A 19,899-nucleotide genomic window follows, 5' to 3' on the forward strand; every position below is an offset into this window, starting at 1 on the left:
TTGATGAACTGTTATTATCAATAAAGCCACTACTTACACACATATGTGTGTATAAAAATACAACGTTTCGATTGGTTATACCCCCGGAAAAAAGTTCTTCTTCCGGCGTCATACGTATACATATAGAAATGCTATTTGAGAGACAGTCTTATCGCTAGTACGCGTAGTTGATCAATTTTATGAGACCAACGATAACAGGAAAACAGATCAGTCCAGTTGGTAAGTCTCGAGAATAAAATAGTCATCATACAGTTGCGTCCTCAAATACGCACACATCTGTACGCGGTCCATATAAAAAGATATAAAGTAATATAAACGAATGCCCTTTTCGTAAACGATCAAAAAAAAATGGTTCTCACCATTGTATTAACAATATATGTATGTATGTATAGAGTCTAAAGGTCTGTTACGTAGGATAATGTTGAGGACCCTGAGTATTGATGATAACATTCATAATAATGTTAATCGTCTGAACGCTCCTTTAGAAATAACCAATCAGACCCGCGTTTCTTTGCCTTGCCATTTTTTTTCGTAAACACAACATAGAGCGTTGCTTATGTGTTGTATTTCACGTTTGTTTCCACTTGCTCTAACTTTGTCCTTGTTTCAGAACTGTCTTCAACTAGTTTGTTTATTTTATAACATTTTACGTATGCACCTACATACACACACGTAGTAGGTATATATGTATATATGTATGTATTTATATATATGATACGCTAGTCCCGATGTATTCCAAATAACCGGAATTTACTGGACATATTTAAACTTTAAAGTCAAAATTTATATCTTATAATTTATAAGACATTGGATAAATAATCTATATTGTATAGATTTATTAGGATTTTATTGCAACTTATTACTGATAAATCGAAGTTACGATGCTGATAACATTGAGTCAATCACGTACTTACGGTACAATTTCAAATAGCTGAATATGCGGCTAACGCTAGGATCTAAAGCAATTTATGCAAGTAATTAATGCAAAATAATTAACCTTCTGCTGCCGTTTAACAACGTAATCATTTACATCGCTGCTATGTGATTACTTTCGACAATTTATATTAGCGATACATGTATATGTTGCTAATGTACAATGACATGCGTATGTTGCTAAACTATATGAATTAATAGTTAACTAATAATCAAAAACAATATTTCTTATCCCCTTGTGAAACCAACAGATATACAAGGGGCTACAAAAAGTATTTATACGTACCCTTATTCTCCAATGAAGCGCCTTTTTATTAGGTTCTGCATATCATTTCCATCAAAGTATCAAATTCTTGCGGTCATATGAAAGTACATACTATTAAATGATGTAAAATTTATTGTAGTCAAATCAAACTAGATGCAATAAGAAATACAATGGTGTACAAATACCTTTTGTAGCACCTACACATATACCACATGAAATTTAAATTGTTTATTTTAAACCTTGTTAATGGTATGTGAAATTAAATATACGATTCGTCCAAGTGTTAATCGATTTTAAATGTCATTGATAGAATTAATCACAATAGTTTCTCTATCAACTTTTAAAAACCCGTCTGTACCTCACCTATTCCAAGAACTGTGTATAACGAACTTCTTAACCCTTTTGAAACAAAAAGTTTCTTTCAATAATAAATACAACGACAATAATGTAATAATATAATCTATGATACAAACGAGTCTATGAAAAATATATTAAATATAATTTTTTAAATAAGATATGCAGTTCCATGTACAATGGTATCCTATGTGTACGTCGCAGTTTTTCGAGGGGATAAAACGCCATGTACAATTTGTAATTTGACATTTTATTCATTCCAAGAAACAAAACATACTGTATACATATTACAACGTTAGGCAAATTATCAAAAACCGTCGATCGAAATATATTCTTCCCCCTGGAGGAGAAATTTCTTTTTCGTGTATGTTATTTATCGTGGCAAGCAGACGTTTCGTCTTGTAGCGCAGGAATTCGGTGATTATAAAGCAATTGCGCAGCAAGATACCAAGAAATAGGTTAGGTTACTAATATAATATAGATATGGGATTTATTGAAATATCAATCGATACGTTGATACTATACGTCATACGTTATCGCCATATCGTATAAGTACTTAGGTACAATGTGGTTGTGCATTGCAGTTTCATAGAAAATATGCTGTTAGCTTAAATTACGATACTCATGGTATTTTCGTTATTGCCCCGTACCACGTCAGTCCAAGTAGCGATGTCGTGTGTCGCCAATTCGCCAATTCACCAATTCATTGAATCGGCTCCGGTTTAGAGCAGAGTTTGAGAAAATCAGTCACTGCCAGCTCTATTTTCTTCGGCACCCTCCTAAGAACATGACATACGAACGATGCGAAGATGTTCCAGGAAAATGTCGCGTACAGCGTTGTACGTGAGTTTTAGCGATGGCAGTGAATAAAGTGAGCCCTTTTCACGCGACTAACGATAAGAATTTTTACTCTTTGCTCTTGCATCATTCTCCTCATTCCTCATTCCTCAATTCTCTCTCTCTCTCTCTCTCTCTCTCTCTCTCTCTCTCTCTCTCTCTCTCTCTCTCCACACACACACACTCAAAGTAGTTCCGTTCCTTTGTCTCCTTCTGGTTCTCGTTTGATTCAACCGAAAATCAACATGTTGCAGATTCTCATAGCTTTTTATACCAGAACAGATAGTGATCTCCCTCGCTGATCTGTAGGTCATCCACACCTAAAAGATTGTTCTAGTTAGAGCATAGTAACGGTGTTGGGATGATTATATGCATGTACATACATATGTCGATATGTCGATATTAGGACGAGGAAGTGACGCATGAAGTACTCTTGGTATTAAGGATATATGTAATATGTTTATAGGGTGATCCATGTAACTGGGACAAATTATAGCTATAGTAAAAGGTAAAAGATAGAAAAAAATTTCATTAGACAAAATTAAAATCTTTTGAATGATACATGTTCTAGAGTAGGTGACTACTCCGAAGTTGATGACCTTTCGAATATTTTAAGGTCACCTCCATTTTTTCAAATAGATCTATATATCCATTTGTTTATACACCAATCGTTGAATCGTTGTATTCTCTATAAAAAATATATACATATACAATAAAATATATAGATGGAAAATTGCTTAGTTTAAAAAAAATTTTAACATTAATTTTGTAACATTTTATTGTTATCGTATAAAAGACGAAGAAGACGATGCAGCACTTGTATGTTTATGTTTTCCATATCTTCCATAAACTCGATTTAATGAACTTTATATAAAATTGAAATATCCTTTAATTCTATTACTCCTGTATAGTGTATAGAGAATCAAAAGACACAGCGATTGATATGTAGAACCATTTATAAATCTATTTAAAAAGTAGAGATGATCTTAAAATCTTTAAAATCCTATCACTTCCAGAATGGATACGGATATACATACACACCGAACAATGTATTATTCGAAACTATTTAATTTCGTTTAACGAAATTCTTTTCTACCCTTCATCGTTTCAGAACTATGTATAACTTGCCCTAGTTACGTGCGACACCCTGTATATTCGAATCTAAGGAAATTTTAACAAGAGATGCCAATCACCTAAGTCTGACACCTCGAGTTTGATAAAGCTTTGTAAATTCATATGTAATGTGAAAAATATTGTACAAAATATTTTTTCATATTTAGAAAGTCTCAACAGCCATTACAATTGATGTCGAATATTTTTTTGAGATACCTTGGAAATCTCAATTAAAGATAGAGGAATTGTATAAATGGTTGAATTTGATGTTATTCAAGTTAATATTATGACGAGCAATATTTTTCAAATGTTTGAGAGGATGAAAGGTACATTTAGCCTCAAAATAAAATACAAAGACAATTTTCGTAATACCAGCTTGATTGACGATACCTTCTGGTGCATCATAACTGCTTTCCAATGAAAAATAGAAAACGTGACTTATCATGTACTTTCTCTATAGTCTTCGTACAGTGACTAACGAAAGGAAGAAATTTTTTACATATTTTCAAATTACTAATAAATAATAAATAGTTCGTATGTTAATGGAATAAGCAACACGACATTTGAATCCTCCCCTTTTGTACAAACCAAAACATACAAATGTAGTGCCATATTGAAATATTGAAAAATTAATAAGTAATCATATAAATATACATTATAGTACAATACAAACATTAGAAATAGTATTATGAATATTATTTTACTTTTATCTTGATTATCTATGACAGTAAATAAAAAATAACAAGTTGATAATATAGTGGTCCCTTGATTGTACTGAGCAGTGTATTTTTCCGCTTTTACATACCCCCAGGTGCAACCAGTTGATTACCCGGTGGCGAGGCTGGATCTGGCGGAGAAGTGAGTCGATATAACAACCAATAATGATAGGACATTGGTTCCTCTTTGTAACCTGCTATCGTGTGAACATAATGCCCATTCGGCCATTCGGATGCAACAAATTGGAAATGCGGTGACATATCTGCGGCTAGAAGCATCACTTCGTAAAATGTTTCATTTTTAGATGCGGTCACTATCAAACTGTATGTCTCGTTTACGTTGCTGCCAACCCATAGAGTGTAAGAGACGTTCACCATAATCGGTGTTGCAGCGGTAACGATCATACCATCGGTATTGCTCGTGTTGAGCGTGTTTACTGCATTATTGCCATTATTCCCGTTATTCCCATTGTTTCCATTAGTTTCGATATTCCCAACGGTAACATTACCCGCGATACTGCCTCCAGAAATTACAGATATCGATACACTGTCGTTGCGATTGCCTGGAATCGCCGCTGGCTCTGCGGCATTGCATTGAAATATTTGTAAAATTGTAACTGTAGCATGCAGGTAGCAACTATACCGTAGATCGGGCTTGAAAAATAGCAATTTCACTTTGGAATATAATGCTATAAAAAAACTATCGACGCTACAAGAAATAGACTGTTTGTATCCCAATGCCTTATACAGGGTGCTTCAGAAAGTTGCTATCAAACTTCAGATGCATGTAATGTAGTACTCATCAAAACGAGCAAAAGGCGGCCCACGAAAATATTGTTAATTATCGGTACCGTTCGCTTCACCGATATCGATGACTTTTCAATATGTTATAGAAATCAATATTTTGAGCACCTTTTTCCTATACGTGTAACCACCGCTCGATCTTAGTATTCGAGATATTTGCAAAAACTGTCAATATTACTACTGTGAATTCTGCTTATAATTGCGCGTCCCTTACAGTGTCAGCGTTATTATTGATGGGATTATTGATGGGCCTAACCAAAACCTGTATAAATTACAAACAAAAGATATGAATTAGGTTAGGCGTTACAATATATGCGACCACCGCATCGAGGCGAGACTTAAGGTTAGTTAATGCAGACATATGTATACGCTGTCACGCATGCGCAATTGAAAATTCGCTGTGAAGGAATTCACTGTGGTGATACCGATAATTTTTTGCCAATGTCTCGGAAACTAAGGCCGAGCGACGGTTTATATGTACATATAGGAAAAGTTGTTTAGAATCATATCCCGATAATACATTCAAAAATCATTCAAATCGATCAGATGGATAAGGTATCGATAATTACCGGAACTTTTTATGCGTATACATATATAGGATGATAAAAAAGGGAGGTTCGTTACTCGTAGGGTTAGGTTTTGAAAAGTTATTCAAAATGTAATACGCTGCCCCGTCATATACATACATACGTATAGAAGGGAGGTAACGACGCGTATATATGCGCGTCTCAATGTCTATGTGTCAATACAAAATGCCAGTGAGACAATTAGAATTCCACGTCTAAGAATTTTAGGAAGAATATGGAATTCTCTGATATGAAGGTGTCAAGCGCATGTAGAAATGGAAGGAGGACATGGAGAGAATCTTTTGTAACCAGGAAAAAAGTGATGTCAGTCGGTTTAATCGAAACAAAGTTGTTCGCAATTTTAATAACATTGATTTTTCGACCCACGTTTATTAGAACTTTTTTCATCGTTTGGCGAGTACTATCTGCTTTAAAAATTACGAACCTCTTTTTTCTACCACTCTGTGTTATACAAAACACTTTGAAGTCTCATTAACTATGTAAAGAGACACAATAATCGCGATCATATTGATAACATTTAAAACAGATCTGAAAATATACGTACAAATTACGGAATGTCTATTAAAAGCATACACTTCGCGAAGATAACCAAAGCATTTGAACAGTCAATTAGTCGTTATATTAATAAGCCATAATACATATACAGGGTGGTTGGTAACTGGTGGTACAAGCGGAAAGGAGGTGATTCTACGCGAAAAAAGAAGTCGAAAATATAGAATACAAATTTTTTTTTAATTTTTTTTTAATTTTCCCATCGAAACAACGATCTACAGTGAGATCCGTTATAACGAGACGTGATAAAGTGCACGCGTACCGAGCGAAAATTCAAAGTCGATTTTCTCGAAAACAAAGCCTCAAACGAAAAATTTTTATTCTATATTTTCGACTTCTCTTTTCGCGTAGAATCACTCCCTTTCTACTTGTACCACCAGTTACCAACCACCCTGTATATGTAGTGAGTCTTTAGTTATTAGTACAAGTATTAGTCTTTACCACTAATTGTACTATTATTCATGTTGTATACTAATTTTTCAATAAATTTTGCAATAAATGTCTTGTAGGTTGTAGACATATACATTTTCACATTGCTTTCAAATTCAACTATTATGATCGCGAACATCGATATAACGCTAGCAAAATTTCAAAGAGTTTCGCATAATGCACATAATATACCCATAAAAAAGGTTCCGTAGTAAGTGTTCGTGGGCCAAATAACTGAATGTATTGTATTTGACTAAATTATTCTATGCTCATACGCGATAAGTTACTACATTACTCGACGAACGATTACTGGACATGCCTGTATGAGCCTTTATGTGTATGAAGAGGAAGAAAAGAGGAATGACGAGTGGGAAAAGTACTTACCATTACCACTTGTAGTGAATTTCGGTAATGAAGTTTCGCTAGGTCCTTGTCCGCAATCAAGCGTTCTGATACTCGCTAAACCACGTGGTGTCACTCCTAGAAGTGCTTCAGCGGTCGCGCGAACATCACCAGCGAAAGAACCATCGGCTCGTTGCTGATTGGTTAACCATGCTAAAGCAGCTGATCTATTCCAATTATCAGCAGGCTCATTTTCTGCTTCCTCGAGGGCTTGCATTACTAAGGCCGTTGTACGAACGTCTCCGAAACTACCATCGAGTCTTTGCTGTTGTGCTAAACCAATCGATGGTTTGCGCACAAAATGATGGAGATTTCGATGTCTGTGGTCCTGAACGATGCACCTTAAGGCTAAGATTACCATTGCGACGGTATCTAAGATCAGAAAGAGAAATTATGAGATGAAGGAAAGTGATTGTTTTGAGAAACCAATTCGGAAATAGTCTAACAATAAGAGCTCTTTCATATGGGGCTATAAAAAGTAATCGCACGTTATCGTATTTATTATAGCACTTACATACTTGTTAGAGGCAATGCATTTTCTTCACGACGTTGTAGCAGATAGCTCGCCGCTATCTAGCCTTACCGTAATTTGTGACTGGGCCGAGGGCTCGGGTAAGGACCTTGGCAAGACGCTTGAGTGCATGTTTGAAAAGTCGATAGCCGGCGCGATCCCATGGCGTTGAACTATGAAACGAAGCGTCGATGATACGACTGTTTAGAGTTTATAGAGCTTATAAAGAGGATGCGTAAGGTAGTTGACTGACGCGACGCAAGGTTGCATTGCCAAATAATAAAGACTTTGTCTAAATCTAAAGTCTAAAGAATTTGGCCAGATGAGTAGGGAAGGCAATGATACCTTTTTTGTAAGCGGACTGTGACTGTCAAGGACCGCGCGATACTTATCTCTCCAGAATCTTGAAGGAATAAACCTATCCTGACAAATTTCTAGCTTACTAATTAATTAGATACAGGTATATACTTTCATATGTCTGCAAAAATTTGATACTGAGAGAATGAAATGTATGTAGAGCCTGATAGAAGAAACGCTTCATTGGAAAATAAGGATGTTTGCCAATACTTTAGCCAATGTATATACGTATATCATAATACGTGTGTGAGATATACTTTCGAGACTAAAATATGGGAAATACTCGTGTGATACAATATCCATTTAATTCTGTAACAGGATGTCGACCATTTGCTCTTGAGTGATACTTCATTTCAAGCAGTCAATTATCCATTATATTAATAAAGCGGTAATAATATTCAGTGAGATCATAGTTAACACTTATTATGTGCTTAGATATACGTTTGCAATAAATATTTCGTAATTTCTCTGTACAATAGTGTTCGCTTTGGTGTTCGGATTTGCCAGTTCTTGGAAATAGAATCTCGATGTGCAGATCCCTCTCTGTACACGTTATAACATGTTGCGACGTACGTGTCGACGCCTAGATTTCATGAAATTTACATCAGCATCAGTTCACCTCGATATTACCAGTTCTTCTCCATTTGTGATTATGCGTGATACCGACGTTGAACAAGTGTTTCGAAATGTCTACTTATTTTCCATATATTCCAGTGTTATTATGTTGATTACAAAAATTAAAAAATTAAAAGTCTGAAAGAAATGGGCATAACGATGGTTAATGGAGACAAAGAGATTTTTTAATTCAAAGGATTGATAAACAAAATTCAACGATAAGAATCTACTGTAAATTATCTTCGGCTACCTTCAATGGTATGCTTGGTATGCTACCCTCTAGCTCTACGCGTTGAAACTTGCATCCAAATCGGGCTTTGCTCTCCACTTAAGATCGGATTCTGATTTTTGCATCCATACAAGTTGCTTTTGATACCGATTCGCTGATATCGAACTACATGAATCGTAACATGTATCGTGAAATCTAAGTATCGATGCATCGCAACATGTCTCAACGTGTACAGGAGCCTTTACGTTGCTGTCTCATTGTCTCACTGGAGGCCGCGTGCTCCCGTGCCCGATATCAATATCTCACTCACATTCGTTCTTTCGTCTTCCCTCGCGATCAGGTAAATTTTCAGAAGTCACCAAGCCAGATATGCACGCAGATTTACCTCAGACTGTGAAAGCTAAAGCGAACAATACTGTGAATTTTCCGATTGGTTCATATTGCGATACATATAATTATGATACTCGTGTCTTATTGCGTTACTAACGAAATTTTAAGAAGCTTTGTATAACACGCGTCATCTGTATATTCATAGAAACCAATGTTCGAACACAAATGTTTGTAAATACTTTCATGAGCCTGCGTATCCCCATATAAAAAAACTCTTAACAACTCCGACGCAATCAGAAGAATATCGGGAAACTCTGAAGGCACTCACCCACATTGTGATCCTGAGCAGCGTTCGCAATGTCAAGCAATCGACGTATCTGTCTTTTCCTTACATGAGCTTGTGCGTTGCACGCAGCTAGCGTTGTAAGGGCGAATTCATAATCGGTCGGTGGTTCGTGATGTTGAAGCGTTCCAATCAAGTCGTGACCGTGAAACTGTCTTGGATCCGTGCACATGGCGTTTAAGGCAAGAGTGTAGCGTGCTAGTCGAACCGGTGAAAAACCAACTTCTCTGTGTCTATAGAAAAATACTGTCATTATTTTTTCAATGAATAATAACAAATCTGCGGATTTTTACGCATTCATGCGAAACTTAAGGATACAAAGATATACGGAACGCATACAAAATACAAAACTGTTTAAAATATATTCAAAATGGAGTATTCGCTATAATTTTCAATAGGTAAAACGCATGTTTGCTTAAATTCTACTTCATTAATTGGCTGTATGAAAACATAAATTTGCAAAAAAGAATTATCTAAGTAATTATCGATATCTCATCCACCTCATTTCGATAACTTTTAAATATGATGAAGAAATCAACATACTTGATTATACTTACAATACCTGCAAAATACTGTCGTTACCACTATACTGAATTCTGTCTACAATTGTGCGTTCGTGACAGCGTATATTGTCAGTATTAGTTGCCAACCGTTTCACAACGGCGCGGTATATGGATAAAACAAAACAATTTTTGTCCTTTGTTTAACGTTCATATAGGTTTGGATTCGACCCCATTTTAGGGGACCGATGTGAGGTGACCAATACTGACACATAGGCGCACGATTATAAGCAGAAGTCACAGTAACGACACACCGACAGTTTTTTACGAATATTTTGGAAACTAAATCCTAACGACGATTGCATGTATAGAAAACAGTTGTTCAGAATCATGACCCCGACGACATATTCAAAAGTGATCGAAATCGGTGAGCTGAGCGAGATATCGATAATTACCAAGATCTATGGCCGAATAGTGATTAAAGAATTTTAGATTTTAAACTTTCACGGTGTTTACTAGATGACAAATATTTTTTGACAGACGTATTTGTGATTCTTCGGGTTTCGATCCTGCATCTAACAATACATTGCGCTTTATTTTATTCAGACGTTCCTCTTCGGAGTTCCTTTTCACTTTTCTGTCTATTAAAAGATACGTTCGAAACTCGATGAACTGCAAACATGTCATGATGTTTTGACTTCCTAGAGAAAGACGAACATGAATAAGGATTGTTTTTGCTATAATTATAAGTCACTCAATTGTGAATGTCATCCAACTACGTATAGAACCTTGTTCTTATCTGTACTACCGATTGTGAAACTATTAAAAAACGAGTATTTTTTACCTCCATAATAGCAAGACTATTTCTAGCTCCATTTGTTTGCTACTAAGTTGCAGTTCGAGGGGAGCGGCAGGTGCAACATTATCCTCTCGCGAGAGATTGCTTAGTCGGAGGACCAGCAACACTCGATGAGTGTCGTTTCCCCAACCAGCATTTTTATTTCGTTGACTCCATAACCATGTAGTTGCTCGTTCCAAAATGTTTTCCGCATCAGTATCGCTTGAACTGGACTCTGTGATGCTTCCCACTATAAATTTAATTAATTGTCTGTTAACTTTCTTTTATTCTTATTATGTATCATGTACAATGACTCATAAACGTATTTGGACACTTATACAGGGTGGTTGGTAACTGGTGGTACAAGCGGAAAGGGGGTGATTCTACGCGAAAAAAGAAGTCGAAAATACAGAATAAAAATTTTTCGTTTGAAGCTTCGTTTTCGAGAAAATCGACTTTGAATTTTCGCACGGTACGCGTGCACTTTGTTGTATCGATGGAAAAATTAAAAAAAAAAAATTGTTATTCTATATTTTCGACTTCTTTTTTCGCGTAGAATCACCCCCTTTCCGCTTATACCACCAGTTACCAACCACCCTGTATATAATAATTTCTTGTAGAAGTATTATCTGCGTGTGGTGTACGAAACATTTTGAAATTTCATTGGCACTGCAATGATCCGATAATCGTGAATGTATTGGTGAAGTTTGAAACAAATACTCTTTTATAAAATACTCTTTTCATTGTTTTAACGTTTAAAATCAGGCTTACAAGTAACCTCCCACATTTTCGAGTAGTTTCTATCGTAGATTGTAATATATAAGTCGGATGAAGAAGATTCTTCTTTTATTAACAGAAATGCCATCGACATTACTCCAAGCAGTGAATAAACATAATTTAATTGTAAATGAAATGTAAAGAAAATATACATTATATATCATCGTTCATTTTTTTAATAGAATTCAACAAATATATAATTTATTGAGTTTGCAAGAAGATAGTAAGTATTGTTCCTAATGATTAATTTGATAGTTTAAAAATTATGTAGAGACTACAATGTGTTTAGAAAAAGAAGAAGATCTTTCTTCGTAAAGAAACTTCTTTCCGTAATTACCTTTCTCATTTCTTCGAATAATTTATTATTGATTATTAATTATTTATACTAATAAATTAAAAAGTTGAAAGTACATATTTTTCTAATAATATACCAAAAATGTAAAAAATATGCAAAAGATCGAAACAACAAAAAAATTGTAGTCATTTTATAAATCATTCTGAATTCTTCGTCTCGTCACTGTATTACACTATCAAAAGGTTTATATCCAAATCGATGTGAACAGATGAGTCACGAGTATAAAGGGTTAGAACTGCAAAGAAAAACTATACCTTTGGCATAGGCCACATTCAACGTGCACAAACACGCTAGAAACAGGACCATTACAGCTGCCATACTTGCTCTTCCCCACATTTTCACCGACGATCGCACGATATTACCTGAAAGACAACAAATATTAACAATAATTAAAACGTTCCATTACTTTTCTTCGCCTGATTTCATCTAACGGCTGTACACTGCGTTTCATAACTATGAAACCACCCTACAATTTTCAATTTGAGGCTGAAATATTCTGTAGAGAATATCTTCAGATTTGTTTCAAATTTTACCAATATAATACCTACACAATCAATACAAATATCATATATATATATATATATATATAATCCAGTCTCATTACTATATTATACTGTGGATTTTGAAACGTTTAAAAAAAATCTCAAACTAATTTAAGAATTCGCATGATATCCAAAAATACAGAAAATTTCCAGAAAACAGAGTGTTCGTTACAGTGTTTGACATTTTGAATTTGTAAAACAATGTTCTATAAAGCTTTCATCTTTTTCATTCTATCGATAAAAATACGAACGAATATCGCAAGTCAACCCGTTACAGTGCCAATGAAATTGCAAAATATTCCGTATACTTAGCCACAATATACCCACAAAAAGCATCTACAAGTTCATTCAATATTTATACACATTCAAACATTTTCACAAGCCATCTGAGTTCTCTAGCATTTTTGTTCTTTCCAGACAATACGTGTAACCTGTCCTTTTCTAAGGAAAAGTATCGTGCAGCTTGTTTTTGGGGAAAAAGAGAGAAATGACGAATCGATTGAAGATTCTTGAATGATTTTACAGTCATGAAACACAGTCTATGGCGTTATTAAATATTACTTCGTATTCACACTATTACTTTCAGCCAACTATTCTTATATTCTTCGGGATCTTGAAAATCGCTCGATCATTCGTTTCCTTAATCGGGACCCGATTGCCGATACGAGTGTTCAATGGTCAAGGCCAATGATTGTATTCGCCTATATCAGCAATGATATGTATAAATGTGCAGAAAGTTGACAAGTAACGGTCACACCGGCAAAAAAGACACTATCACCACCGCGGCCACGTTCGACGTCGCTACGCCCGCGGAAATGCTACTGGGAACAACGCGTGGGAATATTGCGTGGGATCGATATCGCGGCATTCGCCATCCTTCCAGCCGATGTACATATATACACGCTACTCTCTGACTGTATAGGTAAATACATGTGCCTGTGTTCTCCTTTTCTCTGCTGGGGCCTAGTTGTTCGCCTCTTCCTTTTCATGTCACTGTCTCTTACCCGCACCTACTTGCCAACACCACTGTATTCTCTTCGCACCCTCTGTCCCACCTTTGCCACAATTATTATCATTTCACTCCCTTCTGCTATTCTTATCGGCTTATCAACTCGATGTATGGGCATAGTGTATAAAATTCGATTGCTTATGTAATAACTTAAAGAATAAACAAATTTTTGTACAAGTATCTATTCTTGAGTTTGTTTCAACGTCTAGAATCCAAACGTGTCCCACTGCAAAAATGGTTTTCGACGCTGTGTGTATGGATCCGACTTTTTTGAAATTTCGTTGGTTTTTTTCATTTTTCAGGCAATCACGGCGAAGGCTACGAAATCTGTTATCGATGAAGGAACCATGTGTTTATACGTTCGTGATTTTAGATTTGCAGTAACTGAACTACAACGACAAGGAAATTTGTAATAGGCTTGATAATTATAACTCACATTTCCTTCCTTTTCTTTCGATTTGTCGAATTTGTACGGTTTTGTACGATTTTGTACTCGAAATAGAAAAAAAGTTACATAAAGTTTGGACAAGCACGAAAAGAAAAGAATAATTCCCTCTGCTTTCTACGCAGATCGCTTTCGCGTTCGATTCTTTTCCTTCTTTCAAACCTATTTTTTTATTTATTCGTTCGTTTGATTCGACGTAAAAACTGACAACATTTAAATACGACACAAAAGCTGTCATTGATTTTATTCAAGAACTACCTTAGTATTAATACTAGATAAAGAAAGGATAACAAATATAGTAACATTCATACTGAATTTTGTCCTTTACCATTTGATCTCGTCTCATCGTGTCAACTACTAAAATATTAAAAAACGAAATCGAAACAATTCTATCCTCTAACAGATTCAGCTCAACGGTCAAGTATTATACAATCAACGTATTTCAAACAAACATAAAATACCAAAATTTTGCAAATACACATGCACATTGTGCATAATATACAATTTACTTACCTTATCGAAAACGTGCTAGTTAAAACACACGTCTTTGAACGCACGTTCACTTAAATGTTTAGGATATTTTTCGGTATTAATATTGCCTAAGAATACGAGGGTTGGAGTGAGGCACGTTGAATCGAACAACTACTGTTAAGAGCGATGCAATGAGAGCGCATAAGGGGTGCAAAGGGTTTCAAGATCGCCCTCTTTCTCGCCCGTTATTGCAGCACACAGATTGGCGCGCCATGTTTAAGATCGCGCTACAGATACGAAATAAAAATAACATTTATTTCGTGATCCATGAAAGTATTTAGACACTCACCATGAAAGAAACTTTTATATATTATATTATATATTTTACATAAATTACGTTAAATCTGTAATGAGATATGATTATCATGATTAGATATATGATAAAATTTGAAATCAATACAAGAATGTATATACATGCAAGTAGAGAAGTTACAAAACTTTATATCCAACATATGTTTGTAGTAATGTATTTAGTTAACTATTAATATACAGCGCATGAATAGACATCTTAAACATAACAGATCCAATGTTAATCCTTATTAATATGTATAATTGATAGTTGATTGTTTCAATTTGTGATTTCCGACAAATATAGTGACTATAAAAAATATTTGTACTTACATAACCTTATCTTCCGATGTAGCGTTCTTCTAGCTAGTCTTGCATTTCATTTCCACAGTTTCTTTGTAGTTATATGAAAGTACTACTAATGATAAATGACATGAACTTTAATATGTAATTAACATGAAATTAAATACTATTAATTTACTATTGTACTTAAACCTAACTAATTATTATATAAGTAAATGTCATAACAAATACAATAGTATACAAATACTTCTTTTAGTCATTAATCAAGCTTAACGTAATCAATATCACAATATCAGATGCCTCACCCTGTACGTGTCAGACAAAGACAATCATGAAATGTACGAGTATAACAAATGAAAGATAGATAAAGTAAACATTCGTAGATACGAACAAATAGTCAATGCACACTTTTTCTGTATAGACAGAAAAAATTTGCTAGTTAATCAAAGATATAAAATTTGCTCTGGAAGAAACGATAAAAAGGATAGAGAAATATGGCGACGAGATCAACTGCGCAAGAAGAAATGTTATCAACACAAGAAAAGTTAATCCTCACTGGACAATTTATCAAGCTATACTGGAAAATATTGTTTGCTATAACCTGGGGTTTGATACTGATCCCACCTCTGCTCGTTCATAATTATCCGGTATCAGACTTGATAATATCTAAATTAGTAATATAGTTTACACACACACACACACGCGCGCGCGCACGCCGACACTCGTTTCAAATATGACACAATTAATTATTAATTATATATTACATGTACAATTAAAAATGAAAAAAAGAAAAAAACACTTGAGCATACAACTATTTTATGATCATTAGTTTACTTATTCTATAAATTTGTTTAACAAAATATTGTCATTATGTTTAAAACGCTTCAAAACAAAATAGTTAAAATATTGCTTAAAAATGTTTCTGTTGAAAAATTAAGATCTTCGAGTTGCGTGATACATATGAAGCAAGCGTGCGATTTTTATGTATCTACAACAGAATACGATGATAGAATATTCGTTTCATCATATTTGTAGGAAACTAGATGCGCCTACGCTGTATTAGTGATGGCTGGATATTGGATCACTGAATGTTTCCCCATGGCAGTTACCTCGTTGATTCCACTGGTGTTATTCCCAATATTTGGAATATTAAGCACAGCAGATACTTGTGCTTGTTACATGAACGACACTATAATGGTGTTCATAGGAGGTTTGGTTCTTGCTGTCGCAATTGAACACAGTAAACTACATCTACGAATCGCCCTTGGGGTGATGAGAACAGTTGGCTGTACTCATGGAAAATTACTTGGCGGTCTTTGTGTTGTAACTACTTTCATATCCATGTGGGTTTCAAATACTGCAGCAACTGCCATGATGGTGCCGATCATATTTGCGGTTTTGAATGAATTAGAACAGGTGCGATATCTAATTTTGTTCTCTTCTCTTTTTAATTCTCTTCTTGTGTTACTTATCATGTTCTTTTCAGGCTGGACTCTGCCACGTCTTCGAGGAGATACCGGTTCCTCCAGGATCAACGGACCCACCGTAAGATATGGAACGAAATAATATGAAAGATAAACAAAACATGAGTAAGGAGGGAATTAGAGAATGAATAAGCATTAGAGACGGGAGCAAGGGAGGGAAGAAGGAAAGAACAAAAAAGGAAAAAGGAAAGAAAGAAAGAAAGAAAGAAAGAAAGAAAGAAAGAAAGAAAGAAAGCAAAGAAGGAGATAACAATTTTCTGATTCTAACATTACACATCGTAGGGAACGGAAACCGACCAAGGTAACGAAAGCTTACTTAATGGCCGCAGCGTACTGTGCAACTTTCGGAGGTACAGGAACGCTCGTAGGCACCGGAACTAATCTCACTTTCAAGGGTATTTTTGAAAGCACATTTCCTGAATCCGAGGGCATTAGTTTCACGCAGTGGATGATAGCACAAATGCCACAAATGATTATTAATGTCTTTTTAACGTGGATTTACCTTCAGCTAATGTTCATGGGTTTATTTAGACCCCATAGCAAAGATGCACAGATAGCGAATATTGGAACCGAAGGAGAAACGGTTACTAATCAAGTAATACGAATAGTTGTAAATTCCTTACACGATTTACTTTCATTCATTTATTGAATCTGTTTAAAACCTGTTTAAAGGTGATACAGGAAAGATACAAAGAACTAGGTGGCATTACGTTTCACGAGGCAGCAGTTGCCGTCCTTTTTATTACCTGTATATTTTTATGGTTATTCCGAAAACCAGGCTTCGTACGAGGATGGTCTGAAGCAATAACAGAAATGTTAAATATTTGTTTACATACGGTTCATTCATCTCTCATAATGAAAAAAGAATTCGCGCACGTATAAATACATATTCACTATGCACCTTTACTCATCTATGAATTTCATTGACAGAGATGTTCGAGATTCAACGCCTGTCATATTCATATCTATCATGATGTTTTTCATTCCGAAAGATTTGGATTTTCTTCGTAGCTACAACAAAGACCGTGAGTATAAAAGAGGCAATTATGTATAGGCAATAGTTCTTCTGTATAATACAACTTATCTGTTTATCTATACATTATTTTTGCTTTCGTAGCCGGTGAGAGACCCGTCAAATCTTCAGAAGGTTTGGTCACATGGGACGTGATCCAAAGAAAGATGCCTTGGAGTTTAATGTTCCTTTTGGGCGGTGGATTCGCGATATCCAGAGGCAGCATTGCTTCCGGTTTGGCAAGGAAGGTCGGTGAGACGTTGGTGCCGCTACGATACTTTCCCCCTGTATTGATCATGCTGTTTGTTTGTTTGTTTATTGGCACTATTACGGAGTTCACTTCCAATGTCGGTATCGCAAACATTACTTTACCAGTCGTTGCACAAATGGTAAAAAATTACATGGACATTATAATGCTATTCAATAATCTATCCTCAGCTTGTTAATAATCACTTTATTGTACAGTGTGTTGCAATGGAGATACATCCCATATATTTAATGATACCAGCAGCTATATCGTGTTCTTACTCTTTTCGATTACCAGTTGGTACACCCCCAAATGCAATCATAGCAGCCGTCGGGCACATTCCAACCAACTGGCTAATGATAGGAGGTTGCGGTCCTTCTATATTCTCTCTCATAGTAAATGTTGCTTGCTTTGCTATATGGGGTACTATAATTTATGATGTCAAAGAATTTCCCGACTGGGCTAAAAGCAATCACCCAGCCAAAGGAAACCCATGAAATCGTATATTTCATTCTTTCCTTTTTTTGTTCTGTCTTTTCTTTCAGTTCTCCTATGCTTGTAACATATATCGTGTTTCGTTCATTTCTCTGTTAAATAAATGTACACTGATTAACTGTGTCTAATTGCCAAATTAAAATATTATTCATAATTGAACGTAATAGACTCTGTGTGAAATATGACACAGTATATACGTGAATGTTTATATAATTAAATAATAATCGCCCAAAATACAATCACAGATCTATATAATTTCGATTAGTAAACCAATTAGATTTTGACTACTATTCATGTATCAAAATTTAATATAAACTTTATTATAAATATAATTTATAAATATATATATATATAACATTTATACCGCAATGCATCAATGTAACGATTATGTTGGCTGCGTCTTTAACACGGATGATTATTACGTTGGCTGCATCTTTGATACGGATGATTCAATCTTTTTTGGACTCGAATTAATTTCTTGCTGTTCTAATCTACGATGTCGTAACATAGTTGATAGTACACCGTTAAAACTTGCAGTCTTCTTCTTAGCACTTCCTTTTGGAGTGCTTTCTCCAGTTCTACGAACCGGTAATCTCGGCGACGACATCTCATCCATGAAATCAAAGTCTGACTTTTCTTCGGTCCTAAACAAAAATACAAATGGAATTGATACAATAGAACGAAAATAAGCTATGATATGACAAGCTGTGTACTAGAATTATATGACAAACAGTGACTCGTGAAAGTATTCGAGTACAGAAACTTTTTACAAATATATTACGCACAGTATATGAAACATTTTGACATTTCATTAGCACTGTAACAAGAAACAAGTATCATAATTATATTGATAAAATTTGTAATCAATCTGAAAATGTAATAGAAATTATAAATTATGAATGTATACTGTGAAAAGATCTGAAATAGTCAATTATTTTTAGTATAATCAAGAGACAATCTCGTATCTCATATTATGGCTAAACTTCATTATCTCCTTAAGTGTTGAAATACTTTTGTGAGACACGGTGCATCAATCTCAACATTTAAAGTTAAAATGTGGGATAGTAGATACTTGTACTCCTGCGAGCCATTATCTTGCTGCCGATTGCTTGAAGGAACAGGTGATGGACCTCTTCTACCTGGACACTTCCAGTCGAGTTCCAAAGCTCTGTTATTGGCTTCGAGGGCCTCGATCAATGTTAATATATCGTCAGGTTTCAAAGTCCATTCGTTCTAAATGAGCACGAAGGTAAAAGGAAAAGGGAGAGAGCTGAACGAACTGGATAAACAACAATCTATTAGTCCTTCCTCCATCTTTTACTCACTTTTCCATCCATTTCGTATTTCTCATCGTCTGAACATTCTATCGACCAATCTTCTTCGTTGCGCTCCATCTTTTATCACCTCCAAGTTATATAAAAACCTCAATGAAGTAATTAATATAAATTGAAGTAAAACATGTAGGTTCGGGTTAAGAAAAATTCAAAAACTATTCGGCTAACATCAGTAGCCATACCACTCGTAATAACAAAATTTAGTTACCGATAACGTCGCTAGTTGTCGCTATTGATCAACGTGTAAATTCAAAATTTCGTATGCGTAATTGCAAAAATGAAATCAAATCAACATAGTCGTCGTATATATACGTATACAAAATATATGATATTATAAATAGACAATAAGTATACTACTTTCT

General features: G+C 35.0%; 3 protein-coding genes across 8 annotated transcripts; 1 reads left to right on the forward strand and 2 right to left on the reverse strand.

Moving 5' to 3' along the window:
- Positions 1 to 1,781: 1,781 nt before the first annotated feature.
- LOC117163102 (uncharacterized protein CG3556) lies at positions 1,782 to 15,411 on the reverse strand. 6 transcript variants are annotated; one of them, XM_076625302.1, is made up of 8 exons: positions 15,271 to 15,411; positions 14,996 to 15,077; positions 12,102 to 12,209; positions 10,722 to 10,965; positions 9,363 to 9,610; positions 6,975 to 7,364; positions 4,308 to 4,799; positions 1,782 to 2,709 (listed from the first exon to the last, which is right to left on the reverse strand). In XM_076625302.1, the coding sequence occupies exons 3-8, from the start codon at positions 12,181 to 12,183 to the stop codon at positions 2,648 to 2,650; spliced, it is 1,518 nt and encodes a 505-aa protein (XP_076481417.1). In that variant the 5' UTR covers positions 12,184 to 12,209; positions 14,996 to 15,077; positions 15,271 to 15,411; the 3' UTR covers positions 1,782 to 2,647. The 6 variants fall into 6 exon arrangements, with proteins under 6 accessions (XP_076481417.1, XP_076481416.1, XP_033201002.1 ...); XM_076625301.1 differs by having other exon boundaries at positions 14,996 to 15,080; positions 15,271 to 15,410; XM_033345111.2 differs by lacking the exons at positions 14,996 to 15,077; positions 15,271 to 15,411 and adding an exon at positions 14,357 to 14,558.
- Positions 15,412 to 15,459: 48 nt separating this feature from the next.
- LOC117163083 (protein I'm not dead yet) lies at positions 15,460 to 18,205 on the forward strand. Its single transcript, XM_076625560.1, has 7 exons — positions 15,460 to 15,612; positions 16,001 to 16,525; positions 16,700 to 17,044; positions 17,122 to 17,264; positions 17,380 to 17,474; positions 17,567 to 17,850; positions 17,927 to 18,205. The coding sequence occupies exons 1-7, from the start codon at positions 15,460 to 15,462 to the stop codon at positions 18,203 to 18,205; spliced, it is 1,824 nt and encodes a 607-aa protein (XP_076481675.1).
- Positions 17,058 to 19,735, reverse strand: Pa1 (PTIP binding protein Pa1). The gene is made up of 5 exons (XM_033345120.2): positions 19,529 to 19,735; positions 19,276 to 19,436; positions 18,568 to 18,847; positions 17,351 to 18,295; positions 17,058 to 17,245 (listed from the first exon to the last, which is right to left on the reverse strand). The coding sequence occupies exons 1-3, from the start codon at positions 19,595 to 19,597 to the stop codon at positions 18,622 to 18,624; spliced, it is 456 nt and encodes a 151-aa protein (XP_033201011.1). The 5' UTR covers positions 19,598 to 19,735; the 3' UTR covers positions 17,058 to 17,245; positions 17,351 to 18,295; positions 18,568 to 18,621.
- Positions 19,736 to 19,899: the final 164 nt, after the last annotated feature.

This window comes from Bombus vancouverensis, chromosome 16 (assembly GCF_051014615.1).
Source record: "Bombus vancouverensis nearcticus chromosome 16, iyBomVanc1_principal, whole genome shotgun sequence".
Lineage (NCBI taxonomy): Eukaryota > Metazoa > Arthropoda > Insecta > Hymenoptera > Apidae > Bombus > Bombus vancouverensis.

What these genes read in the sequence shown, in the direction of transcription:
- LOC117163102 (XM_076625302.1), bottom strand. Translation starts at nt 12,183, where the DNA reads ATGTGGGGAAGAGCAAGTATGGCAGCTGTAATGGTCCTGTTTCTAGCG. An exon ending in GAATGTGGCCTATGCCAAAG is followed by an intron (nt 10,966 to 12,101) that starts GTATAGTTTTTC and finishes TTAAATTTATAG; the next exon opens with TGGGAAGCATCACAGAGTCC. An exon ending in TCAACTGGTTGCACCTGGGG is followed by an intron (nt 2,710 to 4,307) that starts GTATGTAAAAGC and finishes ACAATCTTTTAG; the next exon opens with GTGTGGATGACCTACAGATC.
- Pa1 (XM_033345120.2), bottom strand. Translation starts at nt 19,597, where the DNA reads ATGGAGCGCAACGAAGAAGATTGGTCGATAGAATGTTCAGACGATGAG. An exon ending in AATACGAAATGGATGGAAAA is followed by an intron (nt 19,437 to 19,528) that starts GTGAGTAAAAGA and finishes GTGCTCATTTAG; the next exon opens with AACGAATGGACTTTGAAACC. An exon ending in AATGGCTCGCAGGAGTACAA is followed by an intron (nt 18,848 to 19,275) that starts GTATCTACTATC and finishes ATTTTTGTTTAG; the next exon opens with GACCGAAGAAAAGTCAGACT.
- LOC117163083 (XM_076625560.1), top strand. Translation starts at nt 15,460, where the DNA reads ATGGCGACGAGATCAACTGCGCAAGAAGAAATGTTATCAACACAAGAA. An exon ending in CCACCGTAAGATATGGAACG is followed by an intron (nt 16,526 to 16,699) that starts AAATAATATGAA and finishes AGAAGGAGATAA; the next exon opens with CAATTTTCTGATTCTAACAT. An exon ending in TCTGAAGCAATAACAGAAAT is followed by an intron (nt 17,265 to 17,379) that starts GTTAAATATTTG and finishes TTTCATTGACAG; the next exon opens with AGATGTTCGAGATTCAACGC.